General features: G+C 37.7%; 3 protein-coding genes across 3 annotated transcripts; all 3 read right to left on the bottom strand.

The window, feature by feature from the left end:
* Positions 1 to 1,196: 1,196 nt before the first annotated feature.
* LOC114728220 (cation/calcium exchanger 5) lies at positions 1,197 to 4,511 on the bottom strand. Its single transcript, XM_028915101.1, has 2 exons — positions 3,586 to 4,511; positions 1,197 to 2,399 (listed from the first exon to the last, which is right to left on the bottom strand). The coding sequence occupies exons 1-2, from the start codon at positions 4,429 to 4,431 to the stop codon at positions 1,641 to 1,643; spliced, it is 1,605 nt and encodes a 534-aa protein (XP_028770934.1). The 5' UTR covers positions 4,432 to 4,511; the 3' UTR covers positions 1,197 to 1,640.
* Positions 4,512 to 5,596: 1,085 nt separating this feature from the next.
* Positions 5,597 to 8,953, bottom strand: LOC114728138 (signal peptidase complex subunit 3B). Its single transcript, XM_028914989.1, has 6 exons — positions 8,754 to 8,953; positions 8,569 to 8,616; positions 6,675 to 6,737; positions 6,190 to 6,243; positions 5,956 to 6,042; positions 5,597 to 5,869 (listed from the first exon to the last, which is right to left on the bottom strand). Exons 1-6 carry the CDS (start codon positions 8,877 to 8,879, stop codon positions 5,744 to 5,746), a joined length of 504 nt encoding a protein of 167 aa, XP_028770822.1. The 5' UTR covers positions 8,880 to 8,953; the 3' UTR covers positions 5,597 to 5,743.
* A 4,902-nt stretch (positions 8,954 to 13,855) lies between these two features.
* Positions 13,856 to 15,850, bottom strand: LOC114728194 (heavy metal-associated isoprenylated plant protein 34). Its single transcript, XM_028915065.1, has 3 exons — positions 15,756 to 15,850; positions 15,535 to 15,610; positions 13,856 to 15,443 (listed from the first exon to the last, which is right to left on the bottom strand). Exons 1-3 carry the CDS (start codon positions 15,792 to 15,794, stop codon positions 14,086 to 14,088), a joined length of 1,473 nt encoding a protein of 490 aa, XP_028770898.1. The 5' UTR covers positions 15,795 to 15,850; the 3' UTR covers positions 13,856 to 14,085.
* Between the last annotated feature and the right edge of the window lie 1,011 nt (positions 15,851 to 16,861).

Genomic DNA, 16,861 nt, shown 5'->3' with positions numbered 1-16,861 from the left:
AATAGCCTGTACGATGATCAGATAATTACTTGCTTCCATCAACCTATGATTTCAGTGGTGTCCGAGAGAAAACACACACTAGCGTATGAAATTATGAAGTGTGGAGGATCAGGAATGTGCTCCATAACTTTGATCAGAATAACATGTGAAAAATGAATATGGTAGAGGAAAATCGGGAAACCACACCAAAATGGTGTCCGCATTTATTTCACCCAGCACATTGAAATATTTTTTTCAGATGTGTTCCATATCTTAAAGTATTTTCTGATACAATTATCTAATACTCTAAATTATTTTTCAGGCAAGTTCAGCTTCCTAGAAATATTTTTTGATTCATCCATCATCCTGAAATATTTTTTCAAATATATATAGTATCCTAAAATATTTTGTGATTCATCCAACACTTTAAAATATTTTTTAAATGCATCTAATATTTTTACTGAATACATATGAAAAAATATTTCAGAATATTAGATAAAACTTAATCCAAAATAATTTTAATATATATTACCTCCGGTTTTCAATATAAGAGTAAATTAAGAAAGTTAATTAAATTAATTATTTATAATAAATAAATATTTTAAAAAAATATCCTTACTAATCAAATGTATTGATTAAAACTACTATTATTACAATGACTACTTTAACGAAAAAAATAAATAAATATGAGAGATAAAGTGAATTAGGATTTTATATTTAGGACTAAAATAAAAATCAAACAAATTTTTATATTAAAAACAAAAAAAATATCCTTTTTTGTGATTAACAAGGAGAGAGAAAAAAGCAAAAAAAAAAAAAAAAACTAACGTCTTACGCTGCTCAGCACTCAAAACGCCAGCCGGATGAGCACGGAATGCGATCCCCACCAAAATGAACTGTCTCTGCGTTAAAAATGCCCCGGCCTAGGACAAGACATTAGTGCAAGAATCGAATCGGAATCGGCTGAACGAGTCTGATGATTCAACGTACAGTAAAGAGTCCGCCAAAGGAACACGTCCTGTACATCCCACCCCCACCGTCTGCTTACAGGGATAATTATTACAGTTTAATTGACGAGTTGAGAGGCAGTCCGATTCTGACTTCGAGACTCGTTCTATAAGCTGTCGTTAAGTCAAACAGCCTGTTCTCTCACAATTAAGCCTTAACTAATGTGAGGTTTTCTGTCGTGGCAATACCAGTTAAGATACTAAACCATGTTCCAGATCAATTCGTTTCCCAGCAAGCATATAAAGAAAAATTGTGCATTTTTACAAGGGGGTAGTGACCGTCGAAGAAAGATTACAAAAACATGTTAGCCCCATCTGAGCTAGTATAGCCCTAATGCCTAAATGACTATTCACTGGGGCGTTTCAGACGAACGGCGATGCTACACTGACTTCTACTCGTTACAATTAAACCACATAATCTTGCAGACGCCGGGAGATTGAACTGAAAGGAAGGAATAATAACGTCATCCATATGGCTATCATCAATTTTGCTATGCCCTTTTGCTAAAGTGTTCTTTCTCTAACAATTACAATGCCCCACTGCGGAGAGCCAAGCGACCGCACCAGCAAATGTAGAGGTGGCTGGCTTATTGGTTAAGCTTAAGCATCAATATAACAATTGAAATTAAATCCGCCTCCCAAGACCGATCGCCCTCAAAACATGGCTACCACCACGCTCACTGCCGTAAAAGCAACATACAGTCCAACCAGACAGAATCCCCAAAACCTAGGAACTCGAAATCTGCACCAAGTGATCACTAGGAGAGACCCCATAAGGCTCAAAAGCAGGAATGCAAATGCTATAACAATACCCATGTGAAATTTAAGCACATAAGCACTGGGATAAAGTTTGGCAGTCTGCATCACCAGTGCAGTCCCAAGCCCCACAAGCATGTTGAACATTGGCCCAGCAAAGCACCCAGCCATTGCCATTGCTGGATGGCCAGCTTTGGCAACTGCAACATCAGCAACAAGATCCCCCACTGAATTTCCCCATGCCAATACTGTAAAACCAAGCAGTGCGGGTGGCAGTTTGAGAAGCGTTCCTAATGCTTCAAGGCAGTTCAGCAGTTCTCCGGCCACAGTAGATATCCAAAACACACTCATAACGAATGCTAAAAGCACTACAGGAATTTCCTCCGCCTTTGGGGGTTCTTTTTCAATTATATAGTGAAGAAGCGCAAGAGAGCAGCTTGCCATGAACACTACCAACCAGAGGGGGAAATGAGTGTTGGGAAGGAGGAAAACTATTGGGTAACTAAATGAAACCAATGAGTTGCAGGAATACAAAATGGCTAGGGGACAAAGAGCAATATTAGCTGATGCATAAAATCTGCTCCATTCTGCTGGTCCAGATTGAGGTATTGTCAATTTTAGGAGAATTGAGACTGGACGATCCCATGTAACTGAAATCTGTAAACACATCAGAAATTAGTCCGGACAATGTCAAGTCTATAATTATTAAAGAATCAAAATTAATCCCAGTAAGGACAAAATCAACTAAACTAAATATTAGAGTTTCACAATCTCTGATTGCCTGAGGGCCGGATAAGTTTCAAAATACAGATCCTAGTCACTAATATATTTACCAAATCAATTTCTTGTGTTGCTTGGAACTTGGAAAAATAGAGAAGGGTGAAAGAAAGAAGGATGAATATTTACATGCCGTTATCTATGTTTTGTATACTTGATTGTTTTATGTCTCATTATTTTTAATATGTCCGCAGATATCATTTCTTGCCAAAAAAAATTTCACGACAAACTTTCAAGACTTCTGCATAGCAAGTCCTTGATTTTGCTAACTAGTTACCTATAGTCCTGGTTATTGACAAGTCAAACCGTCTTTTTACCATTTTGCAAAAGAAGCTTGGCCTGATACTAATAGATTAAACACCCTCATTATAAGGTTTTCTTGCATCAAATACAGAAAACATTTTGGTCTTCAATGCTTGTTTATTAACATGACCCAAAAGACCTTTATATCAGATTACTGTGGTTTCATTATGTTCTATACATGCATAAAACAACATTAGCTAGGACAAACGGTGAATCAAGCCAGAGGTATGGGAAACTGAGCATAAGAAAATCGAAATTGGAGGTGCTGTGCCATTTAGGACAGCTTTAATCATCTTATAATATCTTATTCTAGGAATGAGACTTCATCAGCTATAATGTTTACATCTTTTAACCATTCGGGAAGACATATTTGCTAAAATCAACCAGTTAGGGAAGCCACAAGAAAATTTTTACAGGAAAAAAGTCTAGGCTCCAAGCCATTTAAGACCACAAGAACAAAGTTGAGCCATTATCCAGAATATTACAAATAAACTAGACGCAAGAGATGCTCGTCAACAATTTTGAGTTACTATTCGTCTATAATGTATCACGTAGTCCGTCATAACCACAGTTTCTTTCATCGATCAGAGACAAGGTAAAAGTTAAATTACGACACCCGGTCGTTGATATATTGACAGGAAAGTTACTGACAGATCATGATTCACATATACAGAGATAACAATAAAAGGCCACAAAAACAAATTCATGGCTAGCAAAACGTATGGATTAAAACCTAAATTGTCCGAGGGTCCTTTATCCCTACCGTTTCAAAACTGCGACGAATTCTGGAAACGCGTTTCTTTTCCTGTAGACTTCCTGAAACTTTGACGTCGCAGCTGGCTGTAATTGGTTCCTTTTGTCCCTCTAGATCTCCACCGAAACTCCCCACACTCCCACCCTTATCCCTACGACTTCCCAATCCCAAATCCATGTAAAACACAAAACCAACGAAGAACAAATAAAAACCCACAAAGCCAACAGCTTGCCATAGAGAAATCTCAGCACTAAGGTAGACATAGAAGAGGAACATGACGGAGATCAAGTAAAATAAGACATCCCTCACAAAGGGAGCGGGATCAACAGAAAAGGGTGCGGCGTAAACTGCCACGAACCCAACTACAAAAGCCGAGACGAAGGTTCCGGCAGAAAGAATCGCAGCCAGCCCAGTTCGGTACTGACCGCCACGAAGAGCAGCGACGGAAGCGAAAACATCGGGTGCGCCATTACCCAAAGCTAAGAGGGTTACAGCGCCCATGCTGGGAGACAAGTTGAGGTGAAGTGCGAGCTTGGTGGTGACGATAGAGAAATGATCTTGGGCAGTTTTGACGAGGATATAGAAATGTAAAAGGAGGAATAGAGAAAGAAAAGGGATGGAATGGAAGGAGTTATGTTGGAAAAGGCAATGATGGATGGAGAAGTAGTCGATGAGGCCATTGGAGTGGGATCCAGTGGAGAAGCAGGAGGAAGTGGGAGTGGTGGAATTAGAGATAAGAAGTGACCTGCGGATAGAGGGAGAAGGAAAGGGAGGGTTGAGGAGGAAGAAGAGAAAGATGAGAACAAGTGAGAGGGAAAGAGAGGAGGATTTCAAGGAGGGGAAAGCGAAGGCCATGCCATTACCTCGAAATCCACTGGGGATTTCTTCAGCATCCAACGCTTTCTCACGACTCTCTCCCTCAGGCTTTTACGCGTAAAGGCGGGGAGAGAAGCATTTCTGAGATTCCATATTTATAGATCACAGATTTTTTTGCAGTTTGATGATTTATAAAAAAAATAAATTAATCAATCAAACTTTTGTTAAATGTTTAAACATTTGATCTATATCTGAAAAATATTTTAATTTATTCTCTTAAAAAAGTTTATTAAATTTGGGGGAATCCAAAAAAAACTTAAAATTACTAAATTTCAAATAATAAATTATTATAAAAATATTTGTTTGAGATTTAGTAATTCTAAGTTTATTGTAGGATACTCCTTAATATAAACTCTAATTGACTAATTTGAAGATATTAAGAAAATTACTAAATTATTACTTTAAAATATTTATATTTATATTTATCTCTTCTTCTAATTAATTTGTCTCATTTATAAATTGATATATACTCTAATAATACATATAAATATTTTAAAAAAATCATAAAAAAATATGTTATAATTATATAAATTTGTAATTTTTTTAGTCGACTGAAAATAATATATTATCAGAGCAATAATAAAAGTAATTCGATTTTCTGTCAATTAAACACAATTAGCGTCATTTATTCAAACATTACTGAAGATACCACTATTTACCTAGCTAGAAAATGTCATAAAATTGCTGATATTATTTACATCTTTAGTCATTCCCCCCTTCTTATTTCAAGGCGGTCAATGAAAGAAGATGGCGCGGAATCTTTTCCCTCTGTTGACGTTTTTTTTTTTTTGAGTTGAAGTTTCAATTTCTCTGCCAAAAAAATGCTTCAATTTCACCCTAAAAGAATTACATCCCTTGAACAGTGCCAACAAGCTGTAATACCAAATGACTTGTTAGAAGCCACTGCAAGATTTTTCATATAATTTCTATGTAGATTAACCGTCTCTGGCCAATAAAATTAAAAACGAGAGCGAGGGACAGAGGGCCGCCCTTTAAACTTGGCCATCGAGAAATCTAAAAAGTTCTCGCACTTTTCCGCGTGAATTGGTTTTAAGAGGAGGGGGAGGGGGTTCAAGAAGACGCAGCGTCATTCGGCCCGAACAGAACAACGCAAGAGACAAATGAAGAAGACAGCAAAACGTCTGGAATGTCTCAAGTATTCAAACGCCATGGAATTTCACTAACTCGAGCAAGAATTCATTCCCCTGATACTAGTTCCTTTAAAGCTGGCCTTCTAACCCTTTAGAGTCTAAAGTTACAGCAACAACATTAACAATACACAATTAAATACTCATCTATATTCCTCAGGCAATCGATACCCTGGCATTACTATTTTGTCAGCAAACATTTTTCCTGTTTTTGGCATGACATGCCAGTGTAACGTCAAGTTGAATTCTTTCCCCCGTAAATTGCTTCCCTGATCCATGAAAATGGCAATAATTAAATTCTCAGGTAATCCATGTTAGCCACACTAACACCTGCCCACAACACATCATGGCGTACCTGGTCAATGAAGCGGTACTTATTTGAAGTATGTATCCAAAACTTTGCATGCTCTTTAGAAGGAATGATTCCATCCCACAGGGATATCTGTAATATGACACCCCAGAAGCTTAAGCCACGTGTATTAGATAATGTGACAAAGTTTGATATGTAAGAGAAGTCAAAGATGCAGTGCCAGATGGTTTCACATGGCTATATGAGTGACAAATAACAACCAGACTGATCATCCCTCACCTGATTCAAGGAATTCTTTGGGGTTTCATACTCGGCAGCTACAAAAACAAAAACCTACAAGCATATCAAAAGAGGCAAAACTAAGTTTCAAAACATCTCAGGACTTCTTAAGCTTCCAAATTGGTTTGGAATAATTTATCACAAACTGGGATCTCGTGTGTCATGCAAAGTATTCTAAAGACAATTTCCAAAACTTGTGTAATTTTGCGCACAACACGAGAATGCGGAGCATGATGTCAATAAATCATCGTCTCTATAAATTGAAACAAAGTCTAAATGCAGAGGTATGGCACCTTAAGCATTAAAGATGGAAAGAATTGAAGCAGAAAGTATTGAAAGGGCAATGGAACTACATCACAACCCAATACAGTACTAAACGCCTCCCATATGGTAAATGTATCCATGCTTTTAAGGAAGAAATAGGGACAAAAGACTTAAAGAATCAGTATTCAACACAACGAATTTCACAAATTCAAATTATAAACCTGTTTTGTGTTCCATGTGAAGAGAGTTTGTAAATCTGCGGATATATTCAGTGTCATGCTGACCTGCAAGAATAAAAAAGCCTTTGAATATCAGCTAGAAGGCATCACAATGAGGTGGTTTATGACACAATGTGATATGGATTATAACCACTATCACTTCCAAATTGCCTCGAGTGTTCCTGGTTTGTCGCTGATTTTTATTTTTTGAGATTCTGGATCTGGAAAAATCATCACCAAAGACTCATACAAAGTTTACAAACAAGAGAGAGGAGCAAAGCTGTCCCCTAGAACATTCAGAGTTGTCAATGGAGTAAGGACCAAGAGCTTTAGTTTCAAGCATGCAAGAGTATCACTATCACTTTTATTTTCATGTCAAAAGTACAGATACTCTGCAGGTATCCGAAGCAAATTCTTGGACAAATTAATAGATTAGAAAGAACACTTGGTGCCTTCAAAGCTTCATCAAGTATACCTATATTTGAACACATAAATGGCAAGTCAAAAATACTGGCCAGCATTCCATATTTATATTGAACACAGATACAAAGTACAAATATCTAATTCTTACTCTTTCGCATAAGAATTAGAAACAGTACAAGACCCCATCAAATCGCAGAAGCTAGTCATTTCGTTGTCCCACTGGTTGCACAAGAGAATATCAAGATTCCTTTCCAGCCACATGTTTTTTCACACAGCTTTGCAGTCCATGACGTATGGCAAAATAGGTTTGATCTAAATCTACCAAGATATAATGTATGAGAAATTCGACCAATACACGTCCCGGGGAAAACCTCCCTGTTATGCCTGATAAGATAGGGACTAGAAGAACTACAAACAAGAATATTCTTGAAACATAGAAATCTCACTCAACCTTTGTGAAGCCTAATTATTGGCATCGTAGCAAGAGTGGATCCACCCTATGTATGATGCTGAAACCTAAAAGGCCATGAGCACACATCTTCTTTACTTAGACATCGCCATGAATTTTTTTTTTCTTTCAAATTATTCCATTCAAAATGTTTGCACCTACGTTCTATCTCTATCATACCTAACTCATCCAAACAGATCTGTATGATTACTGCTTGCAGTTACAGCTAAGCAGTTGACAGTTTCGGAAGTTGAAACAAGCAAACAACATCTTCAACAAGTGAACCATGTAGTCCCTCTTCTTTACAAATTAATTTATGCTGTCATCTAAGAGATGTTTTAACCTTATATCCTCACAACCAGAGAGCAAAAGATTAGAAAATGAGTGGGATCGATATGCTCAAGCTCTTCTATATTATTCGCCTTAGAGCCTCTTCCATCCAATGCCCAAAAATCAGATTGTAGTGATGGAACTACAGATTGTCATACTGATGATTCCCCTGATTCAGAAGTATGCTCAGAATCATCTTCGGTGCAGACTAATTCACATACAAGTCATTGTGAGACAGCTTCTCAAATTTTAGAATGCCCAAAAATCATTTGGCTTCAACTTGCTCATAATTAAGTACACGGGGATGAACTATGCAGGTTTTTCCTTCCTCAGAAGCCTGAAATGGCAACTAATCGTTGCTTGATTTTAAAGAAAATTACCCCACAACCAGGATAAGAGGGAGCTACCGAAGCTCTGATCTCTACATCAAGTTTGTAAATAAGGATTATATTGCAGAAAGTTAAAACAGAATCGGCTGTGGTGAGATGGCATTCATCCGTATACAATGGAAAGCTAGACAAAATGCTCGGAGGCCATATTCTGTCTCAAACAAAACCCAACCCTAAATCTGGAAAAAGAAGTCCAGGAAGCGGAGATATATGTAGCCATAAAGACCCTAACCAGCTGAGAAGCAATCACGAGGAAAACAGAGGGTAAATCAACAGGCAAGCAAAATACATAAAAGATAAAAATTACCTCGTCATTGCCGTTTGGCTGCTTCTGAAACCAGTTAATGTTCAGCACCTAAATTCCCAAATACATAGATACACCAATCAAAAATATACTGGGACTACGGAATCGGTAGCAGACGAAACGTGGTAAGATAAAGATCTACAGAATACAAACTAGCAAGAAAAAAAGGGGAAGAGAAAGAGAGGGACCTTGACTTGGGCGGTGGGAGTGGGGAAGTTGAAATTATCAGAGAAAGAGGCGAGGGCGCACATAAGGGAGAGAATGGTGACAGCAAAGGTGAGCAGAGCGTTGGCTCTGTAGCCGAAAGAATGCATTTTGGAACAGTGGGGGATGGAACGAAGCGCGGAAAAATGGAGAAATCAGGGAGAAACCAAAGCGAAGTGATGGCTAGGGAAGAGAAATTTTTATATTTGCTTCGTGCCTTCCTGCTTTCTCATTGGATCGGACACGTTGTGGGTGGGGTCACTCGCGCCACCTCTGCTGCCGCTTCCCACTCGTTTGCCCTTCCCTCTTCCTTTCGCCGTTTCGCGAGCTTTTCTCTTTCTTCTTTGGGCCGGGGCTTTCAAAGTTTCTTCTTCAGTTTTGCTATCCCCCAACCAAAAAAAAAAAACACGTGCGCGCGCACAACGGCCGGAGGCCTTCTTTTTTTTCCACAAATCACAACAACTTTTTTATACTTCGTTTTATTTTTTAATTAGTACAGTACCCGCATGATGCACGGGTATAAATTAAAATTCTTTCATATACTATGAAATGTTGAATAATCACAAAATAATTAGTGAATATCACATGTTTGTTTCAAGTCGTCATTTTAGCTTAATATGTGTAAAAAGTAAAGTGTCTATAAGTTTTCAAGGCATGCAAAATATATAGATCCATCATCAACATTTTATTATTCAGTATTATACCCCATATTTAAATAAAGCCCAATATCTGACAACTTGACCTCTTTTGAGAAGTTAATCATGCTAAAATCAATGCATACCCAGCATCAACAAATTCAACATAATTACTCCCAAATCAACCTTATTAATATTCCCCCAGTAATAATCAAGTAAGAGGGGAAGGGAAGAAATTAAGGAAAATGCTTATGATGTTTTAAAAAAATCATATTAACCAATTTAACTAATATCATTAATCTATTCAAATTAGTTAATTACTTCTTATATTAAAGACTGGAAGAGTAATTTATATATTTGAGGTGTATTCCTATCTTTATATTTCAGCATTCACACTCAAAATCAAAGAAAATCCAAAACAGTTGCTAAATCAAATCAAATCAAAATCAAAATATTAGGATTAATGGGATTTTGATTATTCCGAGGCTATATATGACTGATGTAAAATAAAGAGTAAAATTTGACATATAGATGGTAAGATAGAGATGAAGACAGCATTGTTGAAGAAATGGTAAGGAGTTCAAATCTAAAACATAAGTATTGGCAGATCAAGACAGCAAAAATCATGACTCGATAAAAGCATTATCGAGAGAAATCTAGTTAGAAAATATGAAATCGTGCACCCAAATAAATCGAGGTGAATCAGGGAAGTTATGTCATTTTCATATATTTGTAATTTAAAATTTTTAATATTTATTCTAGATCTTTATTTTAAGAACAAACAATTCAACCAAAACAATTTAAAAAGGAATATTACAATGTCGGAATAACTGGCAAAAAAGAGTAAAATATTTATTATGGATCTTTATTTTAAGTTAAATGATACTTAACAATGTGTGAAGATGCCCGCGTTCTAAGGTTGTGATTTACTGATATTTTAGGTCTATTAATAATTAATAAAAGACACAATTATAATTATTAGGGATTTCTTTCAGAAGATTGCCGATAAATATATAATAAAAAATTGCCACATGTTTCTGGATTTTGTGAATATAGTTCTTCCTATAATTTATCTATTTATAGATCAATTTAAATATTAAGTGACCAATTTAAGCTGATATATTAGAATATTAGCAACATGGGTGGAAACATGGGTAAAAAATGTGGCCTTTTAAAAAAAACAAAAGAAACAAATTTATCTACTCACAGTTGATGCCATTTGCCATGCTGCCAGCAACTCTTGCTTTGTACTCTACTTTTATATATTAAAAGATTAATTAAAAATATAATGTTTGTATTAAGACATCAAACACGATAAATTTACAATTTTCGAAGTAGATAGATGTGTGCCTGTATAATTATTACAACATAATATTTATTAATTATTATATTTAAAACAAATTATAATTATTTTATTTCATTAAAAAATCTGATAATAATCTTGTAGACTATTGCATTCAAAGTCCAAATACTCTTGATATGAAATGTTAAGACACTGTAAACTTAAATTTAATAAACTATAAATAAACGAGCTTAGACTAATTTTTTTTTAAATATTAAAAAAATTTAATCATGCATCTTTCCTTTTATCTTGCTCCTCTTTTTTTTTTTTTGGTAAGACACTCATACCTTTCATTTTTTATTTCCAGTTTTTAAATAATTAGAACAAAAATTAAACTCATGTTAATTGTGTGTTCACATTTTGGTATTATAGCATAACACGTCTATGACTCAATTTATGTGCATGGTGAGAGAAATTATTATGTTGGGTTAATGTAACTACTGTTGTAAAATTTGTGTGACTTGAGTAATTATGAGTTGAAACTTGAGCATGACTAAAAAAAAAACTGGCATTGACACAGCCTGAATACAGGCCAACAAAAGTTAATGACATACTCTTTCACAATAATATGTCTTGTATTTTGCTTGCCGGGATCCGTAAGGGAAGTGGTTGTATCTATTAAACTGAATCTGTTGGCATTGGTTGTATTATGTATTTTAACATTTTAAAAGTTAATTATAGGATAAATGAAATGTATTTTTCAAATACAATTGGATTTTTTTTTTTTTTGCATGTGGTATGAACAGGGCTTCACTCTTAGACAAAGAAGCCCGCCCAACTCAACTTGTCATTGCCCAATTCAAAATGGTTAGGACTTCTTTAGATAGGAATGAGCAAATGTAGCCTGGCAGCCTGCTCATCTTTTAAGCTAGGCATCAAGCAAGAATCCAACCTTTTTAGTGTATTTAAAAAGTGAAAAAAAAAATCACACAATCTGTGTAATCATTTTAAAAAATATTCTCTTTCACTCTATGAAATATATTCAATGAACAAACTTTTAAAAAAGGTTGAATGATAAAGAATGAAGTGAAAGGTCACGTGGCACTAGTTTTTTTTTTGCGGTGTAAACGAGGGTCGAGGGCTAAAAAAAAAAACAGCGAGGCTAAGAGGGGGTTGAATCTCAAGCTAGCAGGTGGAGCGTCCCCGAGCTCAGTAAGGCAGTACTCATTAATATGGGCGGATGGCGGCGCCTTGATCACCATGCTCTTGACCTCAGATTCTCAGAAACCGAAACAGATTCGGGCTGGTCCCCCCCCCCGGTCTAAAAACTATGTTGGATCTTGCCGTGTCTAGGCTTAATTTCAAGCCCATACTTATTGGGTTGAAGGAAGCCCACTTCGACACTAGGCCTGTTTCCTGCCCCAAACCCACATACTCTTTCAACCGTAAGCTCAGGCATGAGACGCATTGGAGGTGCAAGGTCAAAGGGTGAGCCGCCGATTATACTACTTCCGGTTCTAAATATAAGAAATAATTGATTAATTTGAGTAGATTAAGAAAATAAATCAAGTTAGTTATCTGTAATAAATAGATGTTATCTTTGTTAAAATATCCTTACTAATAAGTATATTAACTAGAACTACTATTATTACAAAAACTACTTTAGAAAAAATGGATAAATATGAAGATAAAGTGCACTGGGTTTATATTTAAGACTAGAATAAAAGTCAAATGAGATCTTATATTAAATATCAGGATAGTATTATTTTAATTTTTTTTAAAATACTGTTTGTGGATTCTCTTTGTCGCCAGCCATCATCAGGATTCAGAACAGGCACCCAAGCCGCAGTGTGTAATGAGTCCTGCTTCTCTTTCGGTCTCTCTTTTTTTCTTTTTCTCTTCTCTTTCTCTTTTTCCCATGTTTTTCTTTTTTCGGGCGTTTAGCAAATAGCGAGAAAGCTAATACTTTACGCGCTCCCCGTATCATTGCTCTCTGCTTTTTCTACTTCATCATATCTTGAATGATGGCTCTAAATCATAAGATGTTTCAAACAATTTCGTTTTTTTTTTTTTAACAGAGAGATCTCATGGCGCCGGCGGCCGGTCAACTGGGAAAAGGAGATTTGTCTTTCGTAATTGCCAAATTGTATGTTTGGTATGGACCAAAAAAATATCTGAATATTAACAAAAACAAGAAAAGAAAACGACAGTACGAGGGGCGTGTGCTCGCCAGCAGCTAAAAATCCGTTGCGTGAATTTCTTTTTTTAAAATGATAAACTAATTGGTGCTGGCAATTCCAGGATTAAAGCAGAGACGCTCACAGATCTAAAAGCCAGCTAAGATGTTGACTCATAGTCATCAGTTAAGTTTATTCGTAGGACTCTTTGTCAGTTAGCGAAGCCAGAAATTTTGAACTCAGCCCAATAAAATTCAGACGATCGGTCGATCTCTACTCTGCCCTCCCATATCATTGCAGAAGATGCGATGAAGTCAAAGCGCAGGCGCGCATTCACAGTACCACAAGAATACACCCGCTCCATCTGACAAAGAACCGTATTTACTCATTTACCCTTGGAAATTTACTCTGCAGGATGCAACATGACAGTAGCCTCTCATCTCATGACTCATAATTGAAGGAAGGTCTGCGCGGGGAACGCCCACAGAATTACGAAAAACTTATCCATACACCCTAGATAGGGGCCCAAAAAAAGGGAAGAACAAATTAAATACCAGTGCAGACAACTTTTAAGATATTTAAATTTAGAAAAATTAGTAAAAAAATCTGTATTTTAAATTTTAATTGACTAAAAAGACTTGGTTTGTGTAAGTGCAGACAACTCACGGATCATACTTGTACTTCACAATTTTCAAATCCTTTTGGTCAATTAAAATTTCAAACAGAAATTTTTTTCTAATTTTCCCTTTAAATTTTGATATGTTTAACTTTTAAACAAGACAGTTCAATAAATATGAATTTTAGCATATCATTATATTATACTACCTTCTGTCGAAATTATATGATCTTATCTATAAATAATATCAAAATAATAGTTTTACTAGTCCCAGCACAATTGAAGCGAAGAAGAGCATTAATAATAGTTTTACTAGTCCCAGGCCAGCACAATTGAAGCGAAGAAGAGCATTCAATTCGTTATTCGGGGGCCCCAGTTTCAGAATTTCAGGGAAGCCATGTGAGTTCAGTTGTGACTCTGCCGGGCAATCCCATTAAATGATGTTTCCAACCCCAACCAATACACCGTGCCTTGTGCTCAGATTACTTCTTGCTAAATATCCTAAATATTTGCACATTTCTAATTCTACAAACAAAATTTCATCACTTGAGGAAAAAAAAAACAAAAACAAAAACATTTAATTAAATTCAACACAGACTCGATCATTCACATGATCGTGCAGCTCTCGGTGTTCTCGTCGCTGAAAACGTGCGTCATCGGATCCGCCATTGGGTGCGACGGCATGGGCGGCGGCGGCATGTAACCCATCGGCGCTTGCGGCCTCCCGTACATCATGCCTGGATACATCTGGTTCATATTCGCCTGCTGCTGATTCATCATCATAGCCATGTATTGCTGCTGTTGGGGGTTATAGGGAAGAGGACGAGGAGGCTGCATTTGCATTCCCTGGTAAAAGCCGCCGTTCATGCCGGCCGCCGCCGGTAGACCCTGGACCGCCGGAACCGGAATATTCCTCATCTGATCCATTGGGCCCCTTTGAGCAGTCGGAGGAGGCATGTGGCCCGTCTTTCCTGGCATCCCATTTCCGTTACCCCTGACTCCCTTATTGCCAGGCTTTGGCTTCATGGGAATATCAAAATCCTGGAAACCATCATCGTCGTCGTCGTCTAGTTTTTTAAATTTGTGACCCTCGAATCTGGCTCCACTTTTCTTTGCTTCCTTGCCATTAGCTTTGTTGTTGGGAGCACCGTTTTTCTTGAAATTGGGGCTGTCTGCTTTCTTGCTTTTCTTCCCGAACCCCAGCAAGCGACCCAAGAAACCGCCACTGTTTTTGCCATTTTTCTTGTCACCGCCTGCTTTCCGTTTTCCTCCTTTGTCTTTTTTGATTCCTCCCCGTTCCTCATTCTTCTTCTTCCCGCCTCCGTTCCCATTTTTATTCCCACCTTTGCCCTTCATTTGTACGGCCAAATCGATTGCGTTACCTTTCTTGCCATTCACACCACCGTTAGCTTTATGAAAGTTCATGGCTGGCCCATGTGGCCCGCGTCCGTTCGCCATGGCCATTCCGCCCATCATGTTGGCCTTGTTTGGCATCAGAGGATGCGCATGCCCGACCTGTTCGTCGTCTTCCTCCTCATCCTCGTAGTCGTCAAACTCCTCGTCGTCGTCGTCAAATTCGTCGAGGTCTTCGTCGTCACTGGCATCGAAATCCTCCTCCTCCGGTAAGTTGAACTTGACAGATTTCTGGCCTTTGACGGGTACCATGAGATTCTGGGCTCCTTGATTTTGGAAGTGTGGCGGATGACCACCGCCCCCTTTCTGCTGGTTCTTCGCCATCACCTTGTGAGGCTCATTGTGCTTTCCCATCCTGGTAGGGTCAATTTGCATGTTTTTGAACTGGTTAATGGGTGGGTAGTTTTGATTGTACATGTTGCCTCTCTGGCCACCCCATAACTCAGCATGTTTGCCGGACCTCTTGAGCTTCTTTATGAGTTTCGCTGGATCCATGTTGCCTGCCACCAGCACCTTTCCTGAATCCGCATCTATGTTCACAGAATAAACCCCTGAAACAAAGGCACCCCACAGAACTTGAGTACATTTGAGGCGAACTCAAGGGAGAAGAAAATAGAAAGGCCTGTTGGTTATGGGGCATACCATCAGTTTTCTGGAGCAGTTTCCTAACTTTGTGCTCACAGCCCTCGCAGTGGATATTCACTTTGAGAAGACAACTCTGCATGGGAAAACAAATCAGTCAAGGCCAGCACATTCGGGATAAAACAACTAACAACAAGACTGGAGGGAAATCAGTGAGTGAGACGGATCTAAAGTCCAATCTAGTGTGAGGGGTGAAGACGAGGAATAAAATAAGTGTGTACCTGATACTTAGGCAAGTCTTGCTTACCCATTTTACCCATTGTTGAAGGTTTAGAGAGAAGAAGAGAGGGGGAATTTGAAGGTGAGGGTGGAGAGAATGAGAGAACTGTGTAAAAGATTCTCAAGATTTTAATTTATAAAGGGGCACTTAGGGGCGGCTCGTAGGCCAGCACTGGGCGCTCATCTCCTTTAGTTTTAACTTTACTTGTTCGTCAAATATCCGCACTGTTGGAGCACTCCCCTGGAGCTACCGGGTGTAGTTAATTTTACTTCGGAAAACATAAATAATTAGTAATTAATAATTTGGGAATATTATATTTTCATGGGGAAGGGAAACTAAACTTATTTTGTGAGTATTATATTTTGATAGGACTATGCTTTCTTGCCCTGTAAGTCGCCTTTACGGTTTTAGGTTGGGGAAATTTTTTGACCGCTTTGACTCTACGGTCCTGGAACTGGGTCTCTGGTGCAATGATCCCCCCGTTTGCCGTGTGACCTGTCACGCGATTAATAAATGAAAGGGAAACAAGCAAACAACTGGACAAGCGAGCCCCATTTTTCTTTAGGCCGATTACTCTCTCTTTAGTCTTTTTTTTTTTGGCCAAACTCTCTTGGTCTCTAAACTTGAGCATTTTTTTTGCTGTGTATATGTGAAAGATTCTTATAATCTTATCCATATACGAGGTTGAGGACTCATTATTACGCATGAATCATAGATTTTTTTTTTTTTTTTTGCAATTGGGAAAGACAGCATGATGGCTGGCTTTAAGAATTTATCGGGAGCCTGATATACATTAATAATGTATGTTTTTAAAGCAGCTAATAATCTTTCACCCAAGAAGAAGAAGTATTTAGTATGTAATGGATTACACAGAGCATTTATGATTTGGCAATTGATGTCAAATGGCAATGGGCTCGTTGAAAAATAACATGACAATTTCAAATGAATAAAAAGCACAAAATGTACACAAACGAGTGCTGACCGCACAGCACTCAAGGGCAACACAAAGTAACAAACACACCTCATGGCGAAATAAAATAATAGGACAACATATGGACCTTATGGGACGGAACGGAACGCAGTGCCGGTCTCCGCCATTTCTGATAC

The sequence above is a fragment of the Neltuma alba genome, unplaced genomic scaffold (assembly GCF_004799145.2).
Source record: "Neltuma alba isolate B1F8T4 unplaced genomic scaffold, ASM479914v2 tig00012522_pilon, whole genome shotgun sequence".
In the NCBI taxonomy this organism is placed as follows: domain Eukaryota; kingdom Viridiplantae; phylum Streptophyta; class Magnoliopsida; order Fabales; family Fabaceae; genus Neltuma; species Neltuma alba.
Note: the sequence above shows the minus strand (reverse complement) of the source record. Positions and strands in the feature narration are given on the sequence as shown.

Coding starts and splice junctions, on each gene's coding strand:
- LOC114728138 (XM_028914989.1), bottom strand. CDS start 8,879: ATGCATTCTTTCGGCTACAGAGCCAACGCTCTGCTCACCTTTGCTGTC. Junction 6,738..8,568: donor AGCCAAACGGCAATGACGAG/GTAATTTTTATC, acceptor TTATTCTTGCAG/GTCAGCATGACACTGAATAT. Junction 6,043..6,189: donor CAAAGAATTCCTTGAATCAG/GTGAGGGATGAT, acceptor GTCATATTACAG/ATATCCCTGTGGGATGGAAT.
- LOC114728194 (XM_028915065.1), bottom strand. CDS start 15,794: ATGGGTAAAATGGGTAAGCAAGACTTGCCTAAGTATCAG. Junction 15,611..15,755: donor AAGACTTGCCTAAGTATCAG/GTACACACTTAT, acceptor TTTCCCATGCAG/AGTTGTCTTCTCAAAGTGAA. Junction 15,444..15,534: donor ACTGCTCCAGAAAACTGATG/GTATGCCCCATA, acceptor CCTTTGTTTCAG/GGGTTTATTCTGTGAACATA.
- LOC114728220 (XM_028915101.1), bottom strand. CDS start 4,431: ATGGCCTTCGCTTTCCCCTCCTTGAAATCCTCCTCTCTTTCCCTCTCA. Junction 2,400..3,585: donor TTCGTCGCAGTTTTGAAACG/GTAGGGATAAAG, acceptor ATGTGTTTACAG/ATTTCAGTTACATGGGATCG.